This window comes from Morus notabilis, unplaced genomic scaffold, assembly GCF_000414095.1.
Source record: "Morus notabilis unplaced genomic scaffold, ASM41409v2 Scaffold248, whole genome shotgun sequence".
In the NCBI taxonomy this organism is placed as follows: domain Eukaryota; kingdom Viridiplantae; phylum Streptophyta; class Magnoliopsida; order Rosales; family Moraceae; genus Morus; species Morus notabilis.
The window spans coordinates 409,234-429,738 of record NW_010374042.1 but is presented as its reverse complement, the minus strand read 5'-3'; the positions used below and the strand labels follow the sequence as shown (position 1 = coordinate 429,738).

The following is a 20,505-nucleotide window of genomic DNA, read 5'->3' as shown; positions in this document are numbered from 1 at the left end:
TTCCCCGGGGCTGTCCTAGGGGGTGTCCCAGGGTTGCCCCGTGGCTGTCCCGGGGCTGTCCCAGGGGGTGCCCCAGGGCTTCCCCTGGGGTGCCTCGGGGCTAGCCTGTGACTGTCCCGGGGGTGTCCACGGGGCCCTGGGGTTGTCCCGGCGCTTCCCAGGGCTGTCCCGTGGGTGCCCCGGGGATGCCCGGGGTTGCCCCGGGGGTGCCTCGGGGCTGTCCCAAGGCTGTATCGGGGCTTTCCCGGGGTTGCCCCAAGGGTGTCCCGGTACTGTCCCGGGGATGCCCCGAGGCTGCCCCGGGGATGCCTCAGGGCTGTCCCGGGGCTTTCCCAGGGTTTTCCCGTGGGTGCCCTGGGGATGTGCTGAGGATGTCCTAGGGCTGCCCCGGGGCTGTCCCGGGGCTGTACCAGGGATGCCCAGGGTTGCCCCGGGGCTGTGCCGCGGGTGCCCTGGGCTGTCTCGGGGCTGCCCTTGGGGTGCCCCATGGCTGTCCCGTGGCTGTCCCGTGGGTGCCTCGGGGGTGTCCCGGGGTTGTCCAGGGGGTGCCCCTGAGCTGTCCCGGTGCTGTCCCGGGGATGTCCCGTGGGTGCCCCGGGGCTGTGGCGGGGATGCCCCGGGGTCGCCCTGGGGGTGTCCCGGGGCCACCCCGGGGCTGTCCCGGGGCTGTACCAGAGATGCCCAGGGGTGCCCCGGGGCTGTGGCGGGGATGCCCCGGGGTCGCCCTGGGGGTGTCCCGGGGCCACCCCGGGGCTGTCCCGGGGCTGTACCAGAGATGCCCAGGGTTGCCCCGGGGCTGTGCCACGGGTGCCCCGGGCTGTCCTGGGGTTGCCCCTGGGGTGCCCTATTGTTGTCCCGTGGCTGTCCCGGGAGTCCTCTGAGGTGTCCAGGGGGTGCCCGGGGGCTATCCCGGTGCTTCCCTGGGGTTGTCCCGTGGGTGCCTCGGGGCTGTCCCGGGGATGCTCGGGGTTACCCCGGGGGGTGCCCCGGGGCTGTCCCGGGGCTGTCTCAGGGATGCCCTGGGGCTGCCCCTGGGATGTCTTGAGGCTGCCCCAGGGCTACCCTGGGGCTGTACTGGGGTTGCCCCGGGGGTGTCCCTGGGCTGTACCGGGACTGTCCCGGGGCTGCCTTGGGGTTGTCCCGGTTCTTCCCCGGGGGTGCCCTGGGGCTGTCCCGGGGCTACCCCGGGGGTGTCCCAGGGCTGCCCCGGGGCTGTCCCATGGCTGTCCTGGGGGTGCCTCGGGGGTGTCCCGGGGTTGTCCAGGGGGTGCCCCTGGGTTGTCCCAGGGCTGTCCCGTGGGTGCCTCGGGGTCGACCTGGGGGTGTCCTGGTGCCGCCCCGGGGGTGTCCCGGGGCCGACCCGGGACTGTCCCGGGGCTGCCTGCGGGGATGCCCTATGACTGTCCCGGCGATGCCCCGGGGGTGCCCCAGGGCTGTCCCGGCGATGCCCCGGGGGTGCCCCAGGGCTGTCCCGTGGGTGCCTCGGGGCTGTACCGGAGCAATCAAAAGTGATAAATCCATAAATATGAGTCTTCTAATAACTTAAGATTAAGATCATTATATATGTGACTATCGATATACTGAAATAGAATTTTTATGCTTAACAGAAGTTGTCAGAAATTTATATTATTTCTGTGTCTCGGTTCCACACAATCTCATTATGCGTAATGCACTCATTGAATATCCTGTCATATTAACAGTGTAGATAACACAATTTCATTTTAAATGGGAATGACATGTATTAATAGTGTTTTAAATAAAGATTCTGAGCTTTAATTAAATTCATTACGAACATAGTTTTGATTATTATTTTTAAATATTATCCTCTCGCAAATAACATTTATATACAATATTTAAGATCACATAAATAATCATAAAATTTTTAATGATATTTATAAAATATTTAATAATATATACACATAAAATAATAAATAAACTTTTTTATTAAATAAATAATAAATATTATGTTACATATCGTATTTTTAAAATAATATTCCCAACATTTGTACCTAGCAGCATAAGTATGCGTCTAAGTAACTCTTCTTTGGGAGTTTCTCTCACCTCATTTATTTTACCAATTCAAATTTTTAATTTTAAATTTTTACAATAAAAAACTTTCAAAAAATGTCACATTAATTTCTTTTAACTATTACTCATTGTTTTGAGCTACCCGTAGTCCATGTAAAAAACGGATATGACTGGGTTTTTATTATATGCTATAAACCTGCACCGCGTTGCGCCAGAGTCCCCTGTCCTCTGTCCAAAAAAGTTGTTTGAGTCCTTGTCCAACAAATGAAAACAAGCCACGTCACTTGGCGTTGACGTGACAGAACATTTAACTCCCTCTATCTCTTGCTAAAAAAAAATTATCTCTCTCTACCATCAACTTTTTTTGTTTTTTTTTCTTTTTCTTCTTCTCTCTCTTTTTTTTCCCTAAAAGTTCATCTGTCTCTGTTGAGTTGTCTCCTTCTCTCTCTTGCGGTGGTTGTTACAAATTTGCAAGAGACAATGATATTTTTATTAAGAACCAAATCACCATCACGCTTTAAAAGAATTTCTTCCTTTTCTGAATAGATGTTGAAGAGTTCAAAACGAACCTGAAAAACCTCATTTTCCCTTCTCAGTTACATTTTTCTTTTTTCAATGTTCATCCATTTGGATTTAGTTTCTTCACTCATATAGTTTCTAGCAAAAATTAAATTCTTCACCCATATTAGAAATCCACATTCAGAAACATATTTCCTAAAATATAATTTATGGAGAAAAAGCACTGAAGAATTTGCTTCCTCCTTTACCCTAAAAAAAATCGCATCCAACAATTGATTAGGACCCCATGTCTGAGAGATGCAGGGCCAGTAGTTTCTATCCAAAAAATAAATAAATAAGTTGAATCAATTATGGATTCTCTCCGCGTATTAGTTTAGTTGATGGAGAGAGAAAGAATGCTAAACGATAACTTGCGTGAATGGCTTAATTCCACGTCAATAGATGTATCGTTTTTAAGTTATATTATATATAATGTTATATGTACATTTTACAGTTTAGCCTTGTGGAAAACACGGAGTAGGGTTTACTCGGCGGCGGAAAGGATTTAAGCCAAAAGATGTGTTAGTCTGTCAATTAATTACGCCAACGACAATATTCTCCACACCATATCAACACTGAATCCAAGTGCAAGTTACACAAACTTACTGATTTATGGTGGCGTAAGAATAACCGTAGGCGCGGGTTGGCTAGAAGGCCGAGGGAGTAGAGATTATTTATCGAGAAAGGAGAACACGAAACCCTTTTCCCCGCGTCGAAGAGGTGCCGACGTTTTTCTCTCTTCTGATCGCACTTGTATATCTTCATTTAGGTGCCGTAGAATCCCTATTATCGGTAGTTCAAAATAAGAGGAATTATGGGAGAATCGAGTCCGTTCACTTCGCTGATTCGAGTTTATAATTCGAGTTGAGATGTGATTTTGTGTGAGAGCTTTTTACTGTAGCAAAAAAGTTAGAAGTGACTGTTTATTAGAACTTTTTGCTGTAGTAAAACTCGAATTCTAAACTCGAATCGACGAAATGAACAGGGTCTTAGCCTCCGTCACTAGGTTTTCTGTTCCCTCACTTTTAGAGAAAAGTAAGTCATGGTCAAAAAAAGGTTGGAAGGGTAGTAGAATATCAAGATAAAATTCGTCGACTAAGCTACGAATGAGTCAGCAGATTTGTTAATGTCAAATAGTAAGAAACAAATATATTGAATGGTTATTCAATATAGCATCGTGAGTCCAATTTTGAAAGTTTTACAAAAATTTTGAAATCTTATTCTGTTGCTTTAAATTGTTTTTTGAAACATTTTTCTAGTAACAGTTTGTGGATTTGTTATTGACTAAAAAATCAAGCCCTCAAAAATATAAATTTATAAGCATATTGTTAGTTAATTTTTTTAACATTTCACCAAAGATTGTGTTGATATTACTTGTATAGGGAATAGGAAGAAAATGATGGTAAATAAAGAGACTAAGAAGTTTATAAAGTTATTAGATATAATGAACTAAAGTTCTTATTTACGTGTCTTATGTGTTTTGTGATTAATAAAAATTATGTCATAATACATTTATGGATTTAAATGCCATGGGTCCCTAAACTTTGTAATTTTTGGCATTTAGATCCTTATTTTTAGAATTTCGATACTCAAGTCTTATATGTATTTTTGTTGGCATACTCAACTATTTTTAGAATCTGTTGGCATTACTAGTCCCCATTTTAAGAATTTAGACACCTAGGTCTACAAACTCTTTTTGTTGATACCTTTAGCCCCATTTAAAGAATTTGGACATTCAGGTCCACAAACTCTTAATGTGTTAGTTTTTGGTTTAGTTTGCTAGATTTTGTGTTAGAAAAAATAAAAAATTTATCGTTAAGAGTGTATGAGTTTGAATCTTTACCCATTATTCTTGATAAATACTATTTTATTAGTGTAATTATTTGACTAAAAAGATTATGAATTAAGAGTAAAAGGGTAAAAATTATGACTCATGCACTTTCAAAGGGTATTTGTCAATATTATCTTTTGTGTTATGACAGTGTTTTGTGTGGTCTTAGTGCTGCGGGCCTCTCGATTTCAATCAATTGGATTTAGCCATCAACTAGAAAAAATTTATTAAAGAGTAGTGTGCATACTCGATCTTTAGTGTATCTTAATGAGTGTCTGCCCTTAGAATTTAGTACACGCTTCTTCTCTTTAAACGTTTTAGTCAAATTTACTAACAGATCTAGTTATTCTATTGGGGTCATGATTTTCTTGTAGTTTATGACTATTCGATTTGGAATTGGTGTTTGTACTTTCTTAATTTGAAATATTTTATCCTATTCTAGAAAAATGGGATTTAAATTACAAAAATTAATAATCAGCACTAACTTACTAAAAATATAGGTGGAAGATAACGTAAAACAGACAACAAATAAAAGCACTTGTGGTAAATATCTTATCTAAAAAAAAAACACTAACAAACAGTTGCAAATAAAATAATAATAATAAAAATCCTTTAAAGGTAAAAATAAAACTCTAAAATATATATGGTATTATGCACATTTGCCCCGTGAATTTGTAGGGCTTTACAACTTGTCCATGAATTTTAATTGTAACAATTTACCTCTTAAATTTAGAAAATTGTTGCAATATCCTCTATTTTACTAATTTTATTTTGATTTTTTTGTTAGATTTAAGAGATAAGAGTAGAAAAATTGAGAAATTTATGTAATAATTAGATTTGGGATGTTAAATTTTTTTTTTATCGAACGTGACATGATCACTATCAAAGTAGAATGCATTATAACACCTTTATAAGTTTTGATGGTAAATTACTAAAATTAAAAATTTAATGGGCCAAATTTTGCTATACCCTACAAATTTCGGGACGAATGTACATAATACCCATATGTATTTTACAAACATCTCAGTCTGGGTTTAAGTGCATTTTTTGAAAAAAAAAAAAAGAGAAAAAAAAAGAAAGAAAAACCCTAGAGCGCATCAGTGGCACCGGCCCCAATCCCCAGCCGTCGAGTTGTGGAGGCCGTTAGCCAGTCAGCCAGCCCTCCTTCCGAGCCCATTTCAAGCCACCTTTAACTGTAAGCCAATCTCTACCACGGTTGCCTTTCTGTTTGTGTTGTTATCATCATTTTTTTTTGCGTAATTTCTTTTTATATTATTTGTTTGAATTTGGGATTTTGTGGTGGTTATATATATATATATATGTTCGATGGGTCGATGATCAGGAAAGCGTAGAATAGAATAGCTAAATGAATATTTGGTTTTTATCGTTGTAGGAGCTCTCAAAATGGGGTTACCTGCGAAGCGATTGAGAAAAGCACATGACAGTGACAATGAGTTTGATTATTATGATGATGAGCTCAATGTAAGTCACGTATTTTTTTTTGTCGATTTGTATTGAATAGTTCTTTAATTTACATCGATTCTTTTTCTTGTTGATTGAAAATACATACATATATGTGTATATATATGTGTGTACGTGTGTGTATATATATAATGTAGTCAGAACATGAAGAAGAAAAAGAAGATGATGATGATGACGACGATGACAGTGTTGAGGTTGAGAGCGAAGCTGAGGATGATAGCGATGGTCGGGGCAATGCTGATGTTGATGATGATGATGAAGAGGAGGAAGATCAGTCGGAAGACGAGGAGGAGGAAGAAGAAGAAGAAGAAGAAAATAGTAATGGACGGAATACATTGAACGATGATGCTGAGATGCATGAACTTGAGAAAGAATATATGAATCTTTGTAACCAGGAGCGGTAGGGCTTCTATCGCCATTTTGCCATTTTCCCCTCTTTGTTTTTCACTTTTCGACGTTTACTTGTTTGCCTAACATGTGTCATAAATAAAATATGAGAATTGTTACTTGCATCAAAGGATTTATGTTAGCTCGTTGAAACGATCGTATTTAGTGGATCACACACCCTTTTTCCCCTCTTCCAATCAGGGATATCTTACAGAATTTGAAGCATCACAAGGGCGAAGATATTCTTAAAGGGCAAGCAGTGAAAAATCAGAAGGTGTGATCTCCTGTGTTTTACTATTATATAGTCTTACTTGCTTACGTTAGGCACGAAATTGGTTCAATTTTCTGTATGTATAATTTCCGTTTGTTGGTTGAATTAATCTCCGTTTCTTGACCTTATAATAATTTTAGATATTCTTCAATGTATTTTTTTTTTTGTTATGTTGAAATTTTTTTTCAATTTAGATCCTTCATCCTTGGTATTATGATCTCATAAATGAATAATCTGTGGGGTTAAATTTTGATAGCAGAAGAAGATTGAGGCTTCCAGTTATACATCTTTTTTCTGGTTTTTCTACCGCCTTTTAATGTATATATACATTGACATACTTATTACCCTTTTACTCTTTTTTGTATTATTTTGTATTGTAAAAGGCTTTATGGGACAAAACTCTTGAGTTAAGATTCTTGCTTCAAAAATTATTCTCCAGTTCAAACAGATTACCACAGGTATGCTTTGTCCGTTGATTCTTAGTTATGCCGATTCTGGATGTTTAAACATGTTTAAGCAGTTACCCATCTGATACTGTTTGTAGGAGCCTATGAGGTCTTCATTTTGTGATTCCGACGAGACTGTACATGTAGCGTATTCTGACCTAATTACATCGTCACAGAAAACTTTAGATTCTCTGTTGGGACTACAAGAGGTACTAAAAAGACTATCATATACCTTATGGTTTCTTGTCGTCTGTCTTCCTTCCTATGACATGAAAATGTGTTTGTTCTGTTTCATGAATATTGTCACATGCTCAATTCATGTTCCTTTTATTATTTCAGGCTTTACTTGAAAAGAATCCTTCTATTCTGCAAGCCACATATGGTAAGTATGTTTTATTGGTATGGTGCATAAATATCATTCATCATAAGAACGGGAAATTGGGCAGAATTTGTAAAGACTTATTGATACTTTATTTCCTTGTATTCTTTTGAAATGTTCAGATGCAGCCAAAGGTACCCATTAGAGAGGAGAATTTAACCAAATATCACTGATGTGCTGCATCATTCTTTTCCATGTGTTCAAATCGTGACTTGTTCCTTCTGCTATAGTTATTTGCTTTGAGTTAGACCTTAAATGATCAGTACTCTCTGGCTTTATTTCTTATTTGGATTATCCTCGACTTCATGTCCATGATGTAAAATGTCATTGCTTTTACTTTTATTTTGTTTTTTTTTCATTCTTCAAGTTCATGAATTCTCCTTAAAGAAGGAAGCTCATGCATGGATATTGACATGGCTTTCTTGTTCTGACGTGTTTCCTGTTTCAAGGTAAGCCTGGACAATCCTCCAAGCATTCAAAATCTTCAAAAAGTTCTGATGTGAAGAATGACGAAGATTGGTCTCGAATATCTCAATTGCATGGAAGGTAGGCAATCTTTTGGATATGCTCTTGCTTTGTGTTTTAGCTAAACTTATGCAAACGTGAAGATAAAGTTTTAAATAGTTTATAAGATGTCTGTGATTCATTAAGCAAGCAAGAATGCTCCCCTGCAGTTCCCGTTTCTATTTTTCGGGAACCTTGGCTCAGTCTATAAGTTGTCATCCTGGAAGTGAATATTGTCACCTATTTGTTTGTTTGTTTTTTATTACTTTTTTTTCCCCCAAGTGCACTATATCTAACATATTTTTTGTCATATACAAATGTTTCAAGCTGCCTAAAATGCCCTTTATGGATTTCCACGTGTATACAGAAGTTCATATCAAAGAATTGGTGGTCATGATTTACTTCCTAAAATGTTTATTGGTGGTCAGGATTTACTTCCAAAAATGGTTACTTAGGGACAGGACCATTTGGGTTTGTATGTTCAATAGAGGGTATCCAAATGAACATACAATGCATTTATGTACTATCCACGTTGTAGAAAATTCCTATCAGAGTAATATTTATGCTTACATACTCATGTTGATTCTCTGACTACTTCCATTGCAGCCACGTCCCATTATTTGTTTAACACTTGCTCCATGTGTATTAACATTGCCATACTGCAATTATTGCACATGTTTAGTTTCATTTGAGAACTTCCATGTTCTATTTTGTAGAATAACACCTTTCCGGAATAAGTCTGTAGACAAGTGGCAAAAGAAGACTCAGGTGATGACCGGAGCTGCTGCTATTAAAGGCAAACTTCATGCATTTAATCAGGTATAGCCCTATGATTGAACTTACAACTGTGCTGCCTGGCTTGAGGCATGACGGAATTCAATTTTTTATTTGTCTACTTGCAGAATATTAGTGAACAAGTTGCTGCTTATATGAGAGATCCAAGTAGAATGATCAAGCAAATGCAGCTAAGAAGATCAACAGTTTGTGTATTCGGGACAGTAAGTGAGGCTGAGTTTTCATTTTATGTTGATTTAAACAATAGTGGGAATCTCATAGTACGCTGATCTGGTACTTATAAAAATCTAAAGCTTCGTTCGTTTCACTCGTTCGAGTTAAAAAGTGAATTCATGTGAGAGAAAACACTAGCTGAAAAGGCTGAATTTGAATTTTTGTGAGAGAAAACACTGTAGCAAAAATTTGAGTTGTGATTCAAACTAACGAAACGAACAGGGCTTAAAGTTTTCCTTACCTTATTTCTCTGCTGCCTTTTGATGGCAGGTTCCTAATGGAGAAGCTAATCCAGAGCGAGAGGTAATTCTACTTCTTTGGACACACCTGACTTAATTAAGCAATGCTAACAATAAAATTCTGTTCTGAAAGCGGAAGTATATATGTGAAATACAATGAAAAAGAAATTCAAAATGAGAAAACGCTTGATATTGTCAAATTCGTTTTATATTTCTACAAAATTAATTATTTATATACTATATTCAGTAATAAATAATGTGATAGCGGTGCTCAAACAAATTAATCCTTTTACTCGTAGGAAGCGCTTTCTGATGGTGGTGCACAAGCTGATGGTGACCCTGAGCTTTTAGATGATTCTGAGTTTTACCAGCAACTACTTAAGGAGTTTTTTGAGTCAATTGACCCAACATCTAATGGTAAAATCATGTGCCATCTTATGCCTTTTTACTTGCTGCCTGTATCATGCATTTCTACTCGATCTTTAAAATTTATTAACTTATGAGAAATGCTATTGTTCACGAAACATTCATAACTTGAACTTCACGAATTAGTAATCCGCAAGTGCAAGTCACGTACACAGAAAATCATCCTGAAGACTGAAGAGAGTAGGGACTGTGACAGGTGGGAGATTGTGGAAGAAAGTTTTGGGAAGTTTGTGTATGCTTATGAAAAAAAAAAAAAAGAAGAAATAAAAAACTTTTTTTAATGGAAAGATCTCTGTTCTATTAAGAGAATAACGAGTGTAAACTTATAAAATAGTTTTACAGATCTGCTTCTTTGTTTTTTTTTCCCTTTTTTCTTTTTATCATTTTTAATTTATCCATTGAATAAAAGAACCACACACCAGATTAGATTAGAAACAATTGAGGTTTATTGGATTTTTAATTTCTTTTTTTCTTTTTTTGCCGGATTTTGGTTCCCCAAATATTTATCCTATTTCCTCAGATCTGGGTCTACTTGGCCAAGACAACAAAGGATGAAAATTAAGAAGGCCAAAAAAAAAAAGTAGTGGCCATGACCCAGTTTAGATAATGGCAAGGATTCTCTTGCTCGCATTTCTTTTTGCTGGAAACACTTTTGGCATTTTGTGAGGTGGCCATGGTTTTGATTTTGTGTGCAAGGCAGGGGCCGCGGATTAAGCGAATCAAACGAAAAAGAAGGAAAAGCACTGACCTTTTTTTTAATTTTTCTTGTATGCCTTTTGTGTCCACGTGTCATTATCTAATGTTGCTACAATTGCATTCGTGATTTTTGATTTATGAAAAATCGTGATTTGTAGCATTGCTCTTAACTTACTGTAGTTCAGATACATTCGACAGTAACCTGACTTATGCAAAGTTGAATTATCCTTGTATATACTTTGACAGGTATTATTTTAGGTCTTATTTTTCAGTACTTCTAAAAAGTCTACTTAGTTCTCTGAGAAGCATTATCATGATGTTATGTTTGGAGTTAATCACGAATTACTGGCATTACAGAATACAATATAATAGTAATTTGATGATCTTCATTTTTCTCTTTTTCAACTGCCCACAGAGACGGCCTTATATGCTGTGAGAAGGTTTCAAACGAAGAAAAGGAAGATTGTGGATAGACGTGCCTCAAAGGGTCGCAAGATAAGGTTTTAACAATTCGTTTGTTTCCCATCTGTTGAGCCGCTAAAAGTTTGACAGTATGAGTATGCAACTCTAATTCCAAGTTCTTTATACTGACTCACATGGCGGCGAGTTGTCATTTGGTAGATGCAAATTTTTAATTTTTATTGTAGTGATAATTGTTTAAACACCTACTAATAAAAAGAGCGACTATTCACGTGCCACTTTGGTTGGTATAAAAAATCTGGCATTAGAGTTGGGACTCTCTGGCATTATTTATGTCGAGTAAATGGGAATCTGGTGCATTTTTTCATTTTTAGTAGAATTTTCTCTTAGTTCTCCTGTGTTGTAACTTGTACTATTTCAGGTATCATGTTCATGAAAAGATTGTGAACTTCAAGACTCCTTTGCCAGCATGTATTCCTCCAATGGCTCCTAAATTATTCGAGAACTTGTTTGGATTCAAGACCCAGAAGCCAGCTTCTGCAGAATAGTGGTGCTGGCTAGTTTTGTCAGGCTCTGAAATATTTTGTAATATTAACTGTACTTGCATGTAATAATTGCTAGCTTTTATAGTTAACCCTTTTTATTATTACAAATTTTTATAATTGACCTTTTCCATTGCAGGTCAGAGTGATGAGTCCTATCCAAACCGTTGAATTTGTGAAATTTCTGAAAATAGTACGGTCTACATGTAGGACTTAATAAGATAAACAAACCCAAAAGGATTAAAAAAACTAATGGTTAAAACAACCATTCCTATAGGTAGGGTAAATTAATAGTTCCCACCATAAAAATTCCCAAAATAAAAAAGAAGAAAATTCTTAACTGATTCGAGAGATTTATCATCTGTTGGATCTTCAACCAGAGCGAGTTGCATCAAAACACAAGCTGTCGACTTTTTATTATTGCCAAGCAAAACACTAGCATATATTTCTATTATTTTTAAACATTTTTTTTTATAATTATAAAAAATATTAAATAGAATTTAACATATTATATTTATTAAATAATTTTAATTTTTGAATAAATATTTAAAAAAACTTTAAAACTTGGTATGAAAAATAAAATAAATAGGTAGATAATTAAGTTTTATTATTGAGATTATTTTAATAGATTTGGACAACGGCAACATAAATAGTAGTGTAAAAATAACACCTGACATACTTTTAAAATTCTAAGTAACAGTTTTAGAAGTTGCCGGATAAAAATGAATTTCATGAATTACAGTTACATGCTGTAGCTTATTTCTATATATATAACGCTAAAAGTAATCTCTAAAAACAATGCTAATCGAACACAAAACAATTACCCAACAAAGAAATAATAATTAAAAAGAAAAAAAGAAAAATAGCTTGAGATGTGTTATGTTTTGACAAGTGTTAGACTTTCATGTTTCGCGGGTTACTCTATCACCAACCCCTCTCAGCTACAAAACCTAAGCTCCGCCTTACAAAAATTTCTAGAATTTTCGACGGAAACGAAAAAAAAAGAAGGCTAGAGCCTAGAGTCGCCACTGAGAAGCTGTCCTTGAACTTTCTCTCTCTGACTCTACGCGTGTTCGGGTTTCGGTGAGAATCTCTTCGTTTTCTGTAAATTCGTGTAATTTTTTTATGTTATTAATTGATTTTGTGTTTTAATTTATCCATGATTGTTGTGTCGAATTGTTTTGATTTCTGATTTTTGGTTTAGACCTGTTAGGTTTTGTGGTTTCTGTGGTGTATATGCCTGGAAGAAGAAGAAGAAATGCGAAATTGTAGCCCTAGGAAATTGGGGATCTTTGTTTTAAAGGAGGAAGGGTACGATTCGTTTGATCATGTGTTTGGTTGCTGAGAAACTTGAATTAAAAAAGTAGGAATTTTTTTTTTTTTTTTCGTCTTGGAGGTTGTTCTTATTTCTACTGGATGAAAATCAGAGCTTACCTGGGAATTGGTTTTCTGTTAATTAGGGATTTGTTTGTATCGCTTTCTTAGGTTTTCGATTGCAACTAAACACAGGGCTGATGATTTTACTCTTATGTAGTTGAATCATTTCTTTTTTCTTTGTAGTATTATATCACTTGGCTTGGCTACTTTGTTTGATGGATGCTTCTTAAATTGCTGTAAACTTTGTTTGGGCAAATGGGAATGTAAACTTTTTATTATTGCGTAATTGCATTGTATAATCATCTAATGTGGTAAAGGGATGTGGATACATATGCCGTATTGGTTTTTGTATGTGTGGGGTGTAATGCCTATGTTTCAATTTTTCATTGGTTTATAAATTGAGATGCTTACAAAACATATATTTTTAAAAACAAAAGGTGTTTTTTTTTTTTTTTGTTTTGTTTTTGTTTTTGTTTTTTTAATTTTCCATTGGTTTATTTGATAGATAATTGGTTAACATGCACTATGCCTATATCACAATGGAGAGTAAATGATAAATCATAGTCTGAATGGATTGTGAATTTTGGATTATGTGCTGGAGATAATGTAATCTCATTGTCAAATTGCAATTTTAGGGTTAATAATTTGTTGAATTCAGGGTCTACATAGATTATACTAGCTCCTTTCTTAATTGTGTTCCTTGATGTTTTAATCTTTCGTTTGGTCCTAGGATTACTAATAGTGTGCGTGCGGGTTATAAGCAAATTGGGTGAGACAAACATGGGACATATGTGAGTTATGAGGAACAATATATTAGGAATTTCACTTGTATTGTATGTTTATCTTTTAGGATACTTTTTGTTTTTAACATTTTAGTTTTGAATTTAAGATTATATTATCTTCTACAATTATTTAGGATTTAGTTAAGTTCGTCCAATTGTCACGTTTCAATTAATAGATTTCAGAGTGGTGGCTAAATTAATATTGAGATTTCTGGTTTTCTTCAAGTTCTTAAGTTCTCTTTAGAATCCTCTCTTTGCTCTTTCTTTGTCTCTCTAATCTCTTGTACTTCTATTTCTTTACTTCGATTCTATCTTTCTCTCTTGCTCCTACATCAATGAGATTTTTGCAAACCATAAACCAATAGTTTTTTATTAGTAGGCTTTGATTGTTGGATAAGATATCTTATTTCAATGTGTAGAGTTTGCTTATGTAATACATTTATTGGATCTTGAAAATAACATGGCTTTGAGGAAGCTAGCAGTTAAGTGTGTTGTATTAGTGTTGTGTGAATCCGCAAGTGCACAGATCGTACAAGTAATAAAGTGTACCGAAGTACAGATATCGGCCCACAGAGATTGAATCACCAAAAATATATGTTGGAAGTTATGTAATCCACAAATCAAGTAAAGAATGAGTTTGACAAAAATTCTCTAAATTGACGTAATAAAATGGGTACAAAAATAAATGCCGTCAAAAGTGATTAAAAATAGCAAGATTGTAATTATGGGTTGTAAATCAATGATGAAATGAGCTAGGCCTACTAACTTCCCCTCAATTGCAAGTCTAACAAAAAATATTGCTGAAATACTACAACATTTACTACCCCTGTTAACAGAAACTCCTGTTAACAGAAACTCCTTTACTGTATAAAATTCTTCTGAATTAATTATGACTAAGGTTTCTTAAACCATTTTCGGCATATTTCTATGTGAATCTAGCTCTCAGAATGTAGATATAAGCTCAGGTTTCTTTAAGTTATGCAAGGTGAATAATATATTCCTATACCAGCCACTAATCAACAACTAAGCAAGGTTATTGAACAAGCATCATTCATGTTAGATCCGATTAAAACTAACCCTTCCAGTATTAATCTTAATCTTGTATCCTAAAATTGATGGTCAGTCAAGAATAGAAATAGGCATTAACACACATGAATGAACATGAATAGTACTCTCTTTTTTATTAATCTTAATAGCATCTCAGAAACAAATTGTCATTCTTACAACCTTGGTTCCATTAGTAAACGTAGCTAAAACAAATTAGTTCATAATGAAATTTACAAGATCCAAAGTTCCAGAGTAATCCATGGTGAAATTAATATCCAAATAACAAAAGAGAATTAAGCTAACAGATAGAAGAAAGAATTTTCGGCTGGATCTTGGATCTCTCTTGTCCGGCCTTCCTTCCTTCAGCTCTCTGCCTTCTTTCTTCTCTCACGTCTCTGTACTCTCTTTTTTTTTGGAGGAGAGGTACTCTGTGTATTCTATGTTTTTCTTTTCTGCAGCCGTGCTCTCTTTTTCTCTTTTCTCTCTATATTTTTTTCTCTTTCCTTGGCGACTGCTTTTCTCTCCAGAGAACACTTCCTTCTTAGGGCAACAAAAAGGTTTGAGGTGTCACTTGATGATGTGTGCAGTGGACCACAATGACATGCTTAACCAGCTCACACGGATTTTTTTTTGTCTGCTTTCTCCAAGTAGTGCGCTGATGTCATCCACATGCCAGCTGTTCCCAGAATGCTACAAGAATGCTTTAACATTTTGCCCAAGAATTTCCTGCAAAGTGCACACACAAATCTTAGTCGACTTTCTGCCTCTTTTTAATTCAAAATCCTCCAATTTACTTCATAAAGAGCACAAATACAGAATTCATCCATAGTAAGTGTAAAACTAAAAAAATCTAAGTTAAAACACAAAAGAAACTAGTAAAATCTCTCTTGGTCAAGCAACTTTTGTGCTAGAAAACCATTAGATAACTCTAATTTCTTAGAGTTATCACACCCCCAAACTTAGAATGTTGCTTGTCCTCAAGCAAATCACAAACAAAAACAGGAACAAGAAGAATGAGCTAAAACAGAAAAACAAGTGCAAACTTTGTGGATGAATTCTCAAGAGATTTGCCCTCATTAGATAGGTTAAAAGCACAGCTTAAAGAGAAACATCATTGTCAGCCAAGTGTTGATCCTAAATTCAAAAAGATTGCTTCTTCTCTGCTTGGACCTTTCTTGTGTGTGTGTGAACAACCAAGTGCCAAATCATCAATGTCAAATTAGTTGGGACTAAGCGCAGATGCTCTACATCAAGTGCTTCTCATTACAAGTTCAAACCCCATAAGCTTGCTTTTCAAAACTCTCTCCACTAATTTAAATCAACACACCACCAAGGATCAATAGGACTTTACACACTCTAGGACCTTGCAAGCACAAATAACATTCCCAAATCACACCCCCAAACTTAAGTTTTGCTTCCCCTATCCACCATATCAACTTATATATATATATATATTTGTTTTTTGTTTTTGTTTTTTTTTTAACTACCAAGAGATGGCACACTTGTCTTTTTACACAAGTGCCAACATTGATCATGAAGACACCCGGTTACTCAACAAGATGCAATTCAAGGCGCTATTTTTTTTTTTTTTTTGCTTGCTCTTGTTTTGGTCCACCATTTGACGCAAAAGTGAGCATAGGGCTCATGCTCACTCTTGGTTACTAAGCATTCCACAACAACGGAGCAAAGTTTTTTTTTATTATTCTTTATTTATTTATTTATTTTTCAAGAATAGTATGCTCAACATCGAAAGCTCCCCCTACCCCTAAACTTAAAACCAACATTGCCCTCAAGATTGGAAAAGAGCAAGTAAGGTACCGAAAAACATGCGTATGGGTGAGAAAGAACGAAGTTTATTAAAAGGCTAGGCTAATAAAATATGGCGGTTAACAAAGAAAGGGGAGAAGTAGGCTCAACGGGGTAAAACTAGGGATATGTTGAATTAAGGTTGGCCACAAAGCTCAAACGGTCCAAAGATAGCCTAAATCACTTCCTTGGTAAGGTGTTAATCTCAGATTTTGCCTCAAAAGTTCATCAAGCAAGTTCTAGTGTTTATAAATTGTTTATGTGGAATTGAAGCACATGCACAAGATCTTACCCTAAGGATGCACGGAATCAGTAACACAAGGTGGAGTGCATGATAGGAGAAAGGTCACAAGCCAAGACATAAGCAATCCGAAGAATCGAAAACCAACACGCGGTGAACATCACATTTGTCTAAAGGCTGGACCTAACCCATTCAATTTTCATCATATGATCAAGAGAAATCACCACAAAGTTGACAAAACAAAACAAGAAAACATGGAAAACCGCTCCATTTCCTGATTTTCCGGGGCAGAATGTGTCTCGGAACTGTCTTAGTCAGCTCGCACAGGCACGCCCTTCCCTTTTCTTGCCTTGCTCTTGAACGACATTGTGGTGTGCTGACTAGATAACTGAACGGTGACCACCCTCTGTTCTTGACTGCCCGTGAAAGAACTACCCCCTAAACTTACTACTCACTGAAACCCAACTCTGCTTTTTTTTTTTTTTTTTTTAATTCAAGTCCTCAAAGCCTAGATTCACTCCAACACTGACAAACACGTAAATACACTTTTTTTAAATAAAAAAAAACTCTCGACACACACTCACGGTGATGACAGAAAATACCTCCAAATCTCAACACATCTAAGTATATTCCACTAGCCAAAACAGACAATCAATGAGAAGGTAAGAAATCACCGCTACCTTTGTGTCCGCGGTGTGCTCTACCCCCAAAATCAAGATGCGATGCGCCGAGAGGATGCCTCGCTGAAGATACGAGGGATGAGTGAGGCTTTAGTGGTGAGATTGATGAAGATGGCGGAGATGGCTGTGATGGCTTGGGCGTGCGATGATGGGAGGAAGAGATAAGCGGCGGTCTAGAATGGAGGAGTGGAAAGTGTAAGTGGGTCGTTTGAAAAAAAATGAAGAGAGGAGCACAAATAAAAGGGTGAAATTAGGGCTTCAAGAAGCTGCTGAGTGAGTTGTCGTTTTGTTATTTTTTTATTTCCTCTCTATATTTTTCTCTCTTCCCTTGGCGTCTGCTTTTCTCTTCAGAGAACACTTCCTTCTTAGGGTAATAAAAAGGGCTGAGGTGTCATTTGATGATGTGTGCAGTGGACCACAATGACACCTGCTTAACTAGCTCACACGGATTTTTTTTGTCTGCTTTCTCCAAGTAGTGTGCTGATGTCATCCACATGCTAGCTGTTCCCAGAATACTGCAAGAATGCTTTAACATTTTGCCCAAGAATTTCCTACAAAGTGCACACACAAATCTTAGTCGACTTTCTACCTCATTTTAATTCAAAATCCTCCAATTTACTTCATAAAGAGCACAAATACATAATTCAGCCATAGTAAGTGTAAAACTAGAAAAATTTAAGTTAAAACATAAAAGAAACTAGTAAAATCACTCTTGGTCAAGCAACTTTTGAGCTAGAAAACCATTAGATAACTCTAATTTCTTAGAGTTATCAATTAGCAGCCTCCTCATCATTAAGAATATCTGAGCCGTTGACTAGGTCATGACACTCAGGTTCACAAATACAGTAGAATTACGTATACTCCATTTGGATTTAAATTTTGACAGCATTATGAAGCAATTGTATTTCTTTTCCTTGAAATAAGCAATTGATTCTCTTTTTTTTAGGTTGGTCAAACTGTGATTGGGAATTTTCAGCCCTAGACTCTAAAATTGGAAATAAACTTCTAAAATTTAACATAAGTACATGAGCCACATCATACTAATCAAAGGAAAAAGGAAAAAAACATGCTGAAAGAAAAGTCCCACACTGTACTTATCATCAAAAGGAAAATGGGGTAAAAAGGCCAAGAAAAGAGCTCTACACGCTTTAGGCGAACAAGATAGTACGCATTTTCTTTTTTGGGGGGTTTCTTCTTAGGGGTGAAGAGGGAACCTTGTTTGAGTTGGTGTACAAAGAAGCTGCAAAGCAAATTGGATTAGTAGATGTGAGCACATAGGAAATTATAATCTCTATATATTTGTAATTCTCATCATTCACCTTCTCTTCTATTCTTTTTCAATTTTAAGGATTCTTCATTTCTGCATTTCCATCGATACTTGTTTTCTTGCTTGATGCTTACTTGGTTGCTGTCCTCTTCAGCATTTCCTTGGTTGTGAGTGTCATGTTTTCAGAAAAGTAAAGAGATTTTCTTGTTGAACAAAAAAGTGGGGAAAGAAAGAAATATACTCTTTTGGGAAATGAGTAGTTTTGAGATGTGCATTCGGGAAATGACCCCTTTTTTTTTTTTTTTCCCCTGTATAGATGGCAGACGTTACAGAGCCACCTTTTAGACCACGTGAGAAGCTCCTTGAGAAGCAGAAGTATTTCCAAAGTATCCAGAAACACACGTATCTGAAAGCACCGCTTGATAAGGTCACAGCTGTTGCCATTCCCATTGCTTTGGCAGCTTCCTCCTTGTATCTTATTGTGAGTTCCTATCCATGAATTAACACTATTTTCTTTTTGTAAAAAATTCTATGAGGTCTTTTTATTGCGAAAACTTCTTAATCCTTTTTTTGGCAGCTTCCTCCTTGTATCTTATTGTGAGTTCCTATCCATGAATTACCACTATTTTCTTTTTGTAAAAAATTCTATGAGGTCTTTTTATTGCGAAAACTTCTTAATCCTTTGATTTTCGTGCAATACAATTGTAATGCCTTTGCATGTACTTTTTCAGGGACGAGGAATTTACAACATGTCTCATGGGATTGGGAAGAAAGAATGAGGTGGACAATTTCTGTTGATGAGGGACATTTGAGAATTCATTTAATTGCTTTTTTTAAGTTTCCGGAGAAAAAATGAATCACTCCGGATTGAGGACCGCTGTTGTTTTTTAAATAGTTGGTTCTTCTGCTTTAATAATTGCTTAATAGCAGAATCCTTACAACCAAGTTGAATCTCCACCTTTTTTCTTTTATGTTAATGGTCTTTGTTCTCTGGTACTTATTATTGATAGACCTTTTGTGTGGTTTGATCCATAATAATACATTGCTTGCTTAGTCATCCTGGCAAAGCATTCTCGAGCTACATCGTCTATGTAGGCCTCAACGTTGCGACTCTTGTGTAGTCGAGTGAAAAATGTAAAACGCGGTTTGCTTGGTAATTTGAACCATATTTCAAACTTTTTTTTTTTTTTGGCTAATTTGTCTCACAATTATTTTTTTCTTTTCATTTAAACTTTATGTACAAACTTATGAGTCAAAAACAGACTATAGGTGAGTGTTAATAGGGAAAAATATCAGAAATACCACTCAAAATAGTAAAAAATATCATTTATATCACTTTATTTAAAAATAAATAATTTTTGAAGAAAATAAGATGCAATATAAATGGTACTTAATTTTTTAAAATTGCATAAATAATAAGTGTTTATAAAATTATTTTCTTTAAAAGTAACTTTTGAACCTCAGTTTGCTACACTCCGCGTTCACCATTGAACTTGCTGATGGTATATTAGATATTTTCTGTCAGCAATTTCTCTTTTTTTGGGTAGCATAGAGAAGTTTGGACGGTTTTGTCAGAACCCTTTCTATTAAATTTAAAATAAACGCATTATAACGCAAATCAGTTAAATAAAATTCTATTACAATCCAAGCAATTAGTACTAGTCAATGAAAACAAGAGTTATTCACATATATACGTATAAATTACTAAAAAGTTGAGGAAATATGCATAACGGTAAGAATTATGTCATATATATGAACGAGTTTTTAGTTGTTATGTTTTTATGGTGATTATTTATCAAATATAGAATTTAATAACATGATGGGATACAAATCTAATCATATTAATTGTATATATATATTTTTTTGTCAACTACTCAAGTATTACAACCATTAAATCAATATCTTATAAATAAAATAATGATACTTATTGATAAATAAATATTAGAGTGAACATTAAAATTATATCCAACATATATATGTGTGTATATATATATATTTATACTTTAAATTTATAGATTTCATAATTAACAAATGCTCAAACCGATTTTCTCAATTTGCTAATAATTTAAAATGCCTTCTAAAATGATG

General features: G+C 36.4%; 2 protein-coding genes across 3 annotated transcripts; both read left to right on the top strand.

The window, feature by feature from the left end:
- The first annotated feature begins 5,419 nt into the window (after positions 1-5,419).
- LOC21404338 (putative uncharacterized protein DDB_G0270496) lies at positions 5,420-11,337 on the top strand. The gene is made up of 14 exons (XM_010114660.2): positions 5,420-5,612; positions 5,811-5,899; positions 6,037-6,299; positions 6,488-6,560; positions 6,941-7,015; positions 7,102-7,212; positions 7,343-7,385; positions 7,832-7,928; positions 8,603-8,705; positions 8,789-8,884; positions 9,165-9,197; positions 9,433-9,550; positions 10,671-10,755; positions 11,097-11,337. Exons 2-14 carry the CDS (start codon positions 5,822-5,824, stop codon positions 11,221-11,223), a joined length of 1,302 nt encoding a protein of 433 aa, XP_010112962.1. The 5' UTR covers positions 5,420-5,612; positions 5,811-5,821; the 3' UTR covers positions 11,224-11,337.
- Positions 11,338-12,134: 797 nt separating this feature from the next.
- Positions 12,135-19,494, top strand: LOC21404337. 2 transcript variants are annotated; one of them, XM_024176435.1, is made up of 3 exons: positions 12,135-12,300; positions 18,734-18,898; positions 19,149-19,494. In XM_024176435.1, exons 2-3 carry the CDS (start codon positions 18,734-18,736, stop codon positions 19,194-19,196), a joined length of 213 nt encoding a protein of 70 aa, XP_024032203.1. In that variant the 5' UTR covers positions 12,135-12,300; the 3' UTR covers positions 19,197-19,494. The 2 variants fall into 2 exon arrangements, with proteins under 2 accessions (XP_024032203.1, XP_024032204.1); XM_024176436.1 differs by lacking the exon at positions 12,135-12,300 and adding an exon at positions 13,361-13,385.
- The last annotated feature ends 1,011 nt before the right edge of the window (positions 19,495-20,505 follow it).

Excerpts from the sequence above, each read along its gene's own strand:
- LOC21404337 (XM_024176435.1), top strand. The coding sequence starts at position 18,734 with ATGGCAGACGTTACAGAGCCACCTTTTAGACCACGTGAGAAGCTCCTT. Across the intron at positions 18,899-19,148 it reads CTTCCTCCTTGTATCTTATT|GGACGAGGAATTTACAACAT; the intron begins GTGAGTTCCTAT and ends GTACTTTTTCAG.
- LOC21404338 (XM_010114660.2), top strand. The coding sequence starts at position 5,822 with ATGGGGTTACCTGCGAAGCGATTGAGAAAAGCACATGACAGTGACAAT. Across the intron at positions 5,900-6,036 it reads ATTATGATGATGAGCTCAAT|TCAGAACATGAAGAAGAAAA; the intron begins GTAAGTCACGTA and ends TATATAATGTAG. Across the intron at positions 6,561-6,940 it reads AAGCAGTGAAAAATCAGAAG|GCTTTATGGGACAAAACTCT; the intron begins GTGTGATCTCCT and ends GTATTGTAAAAG.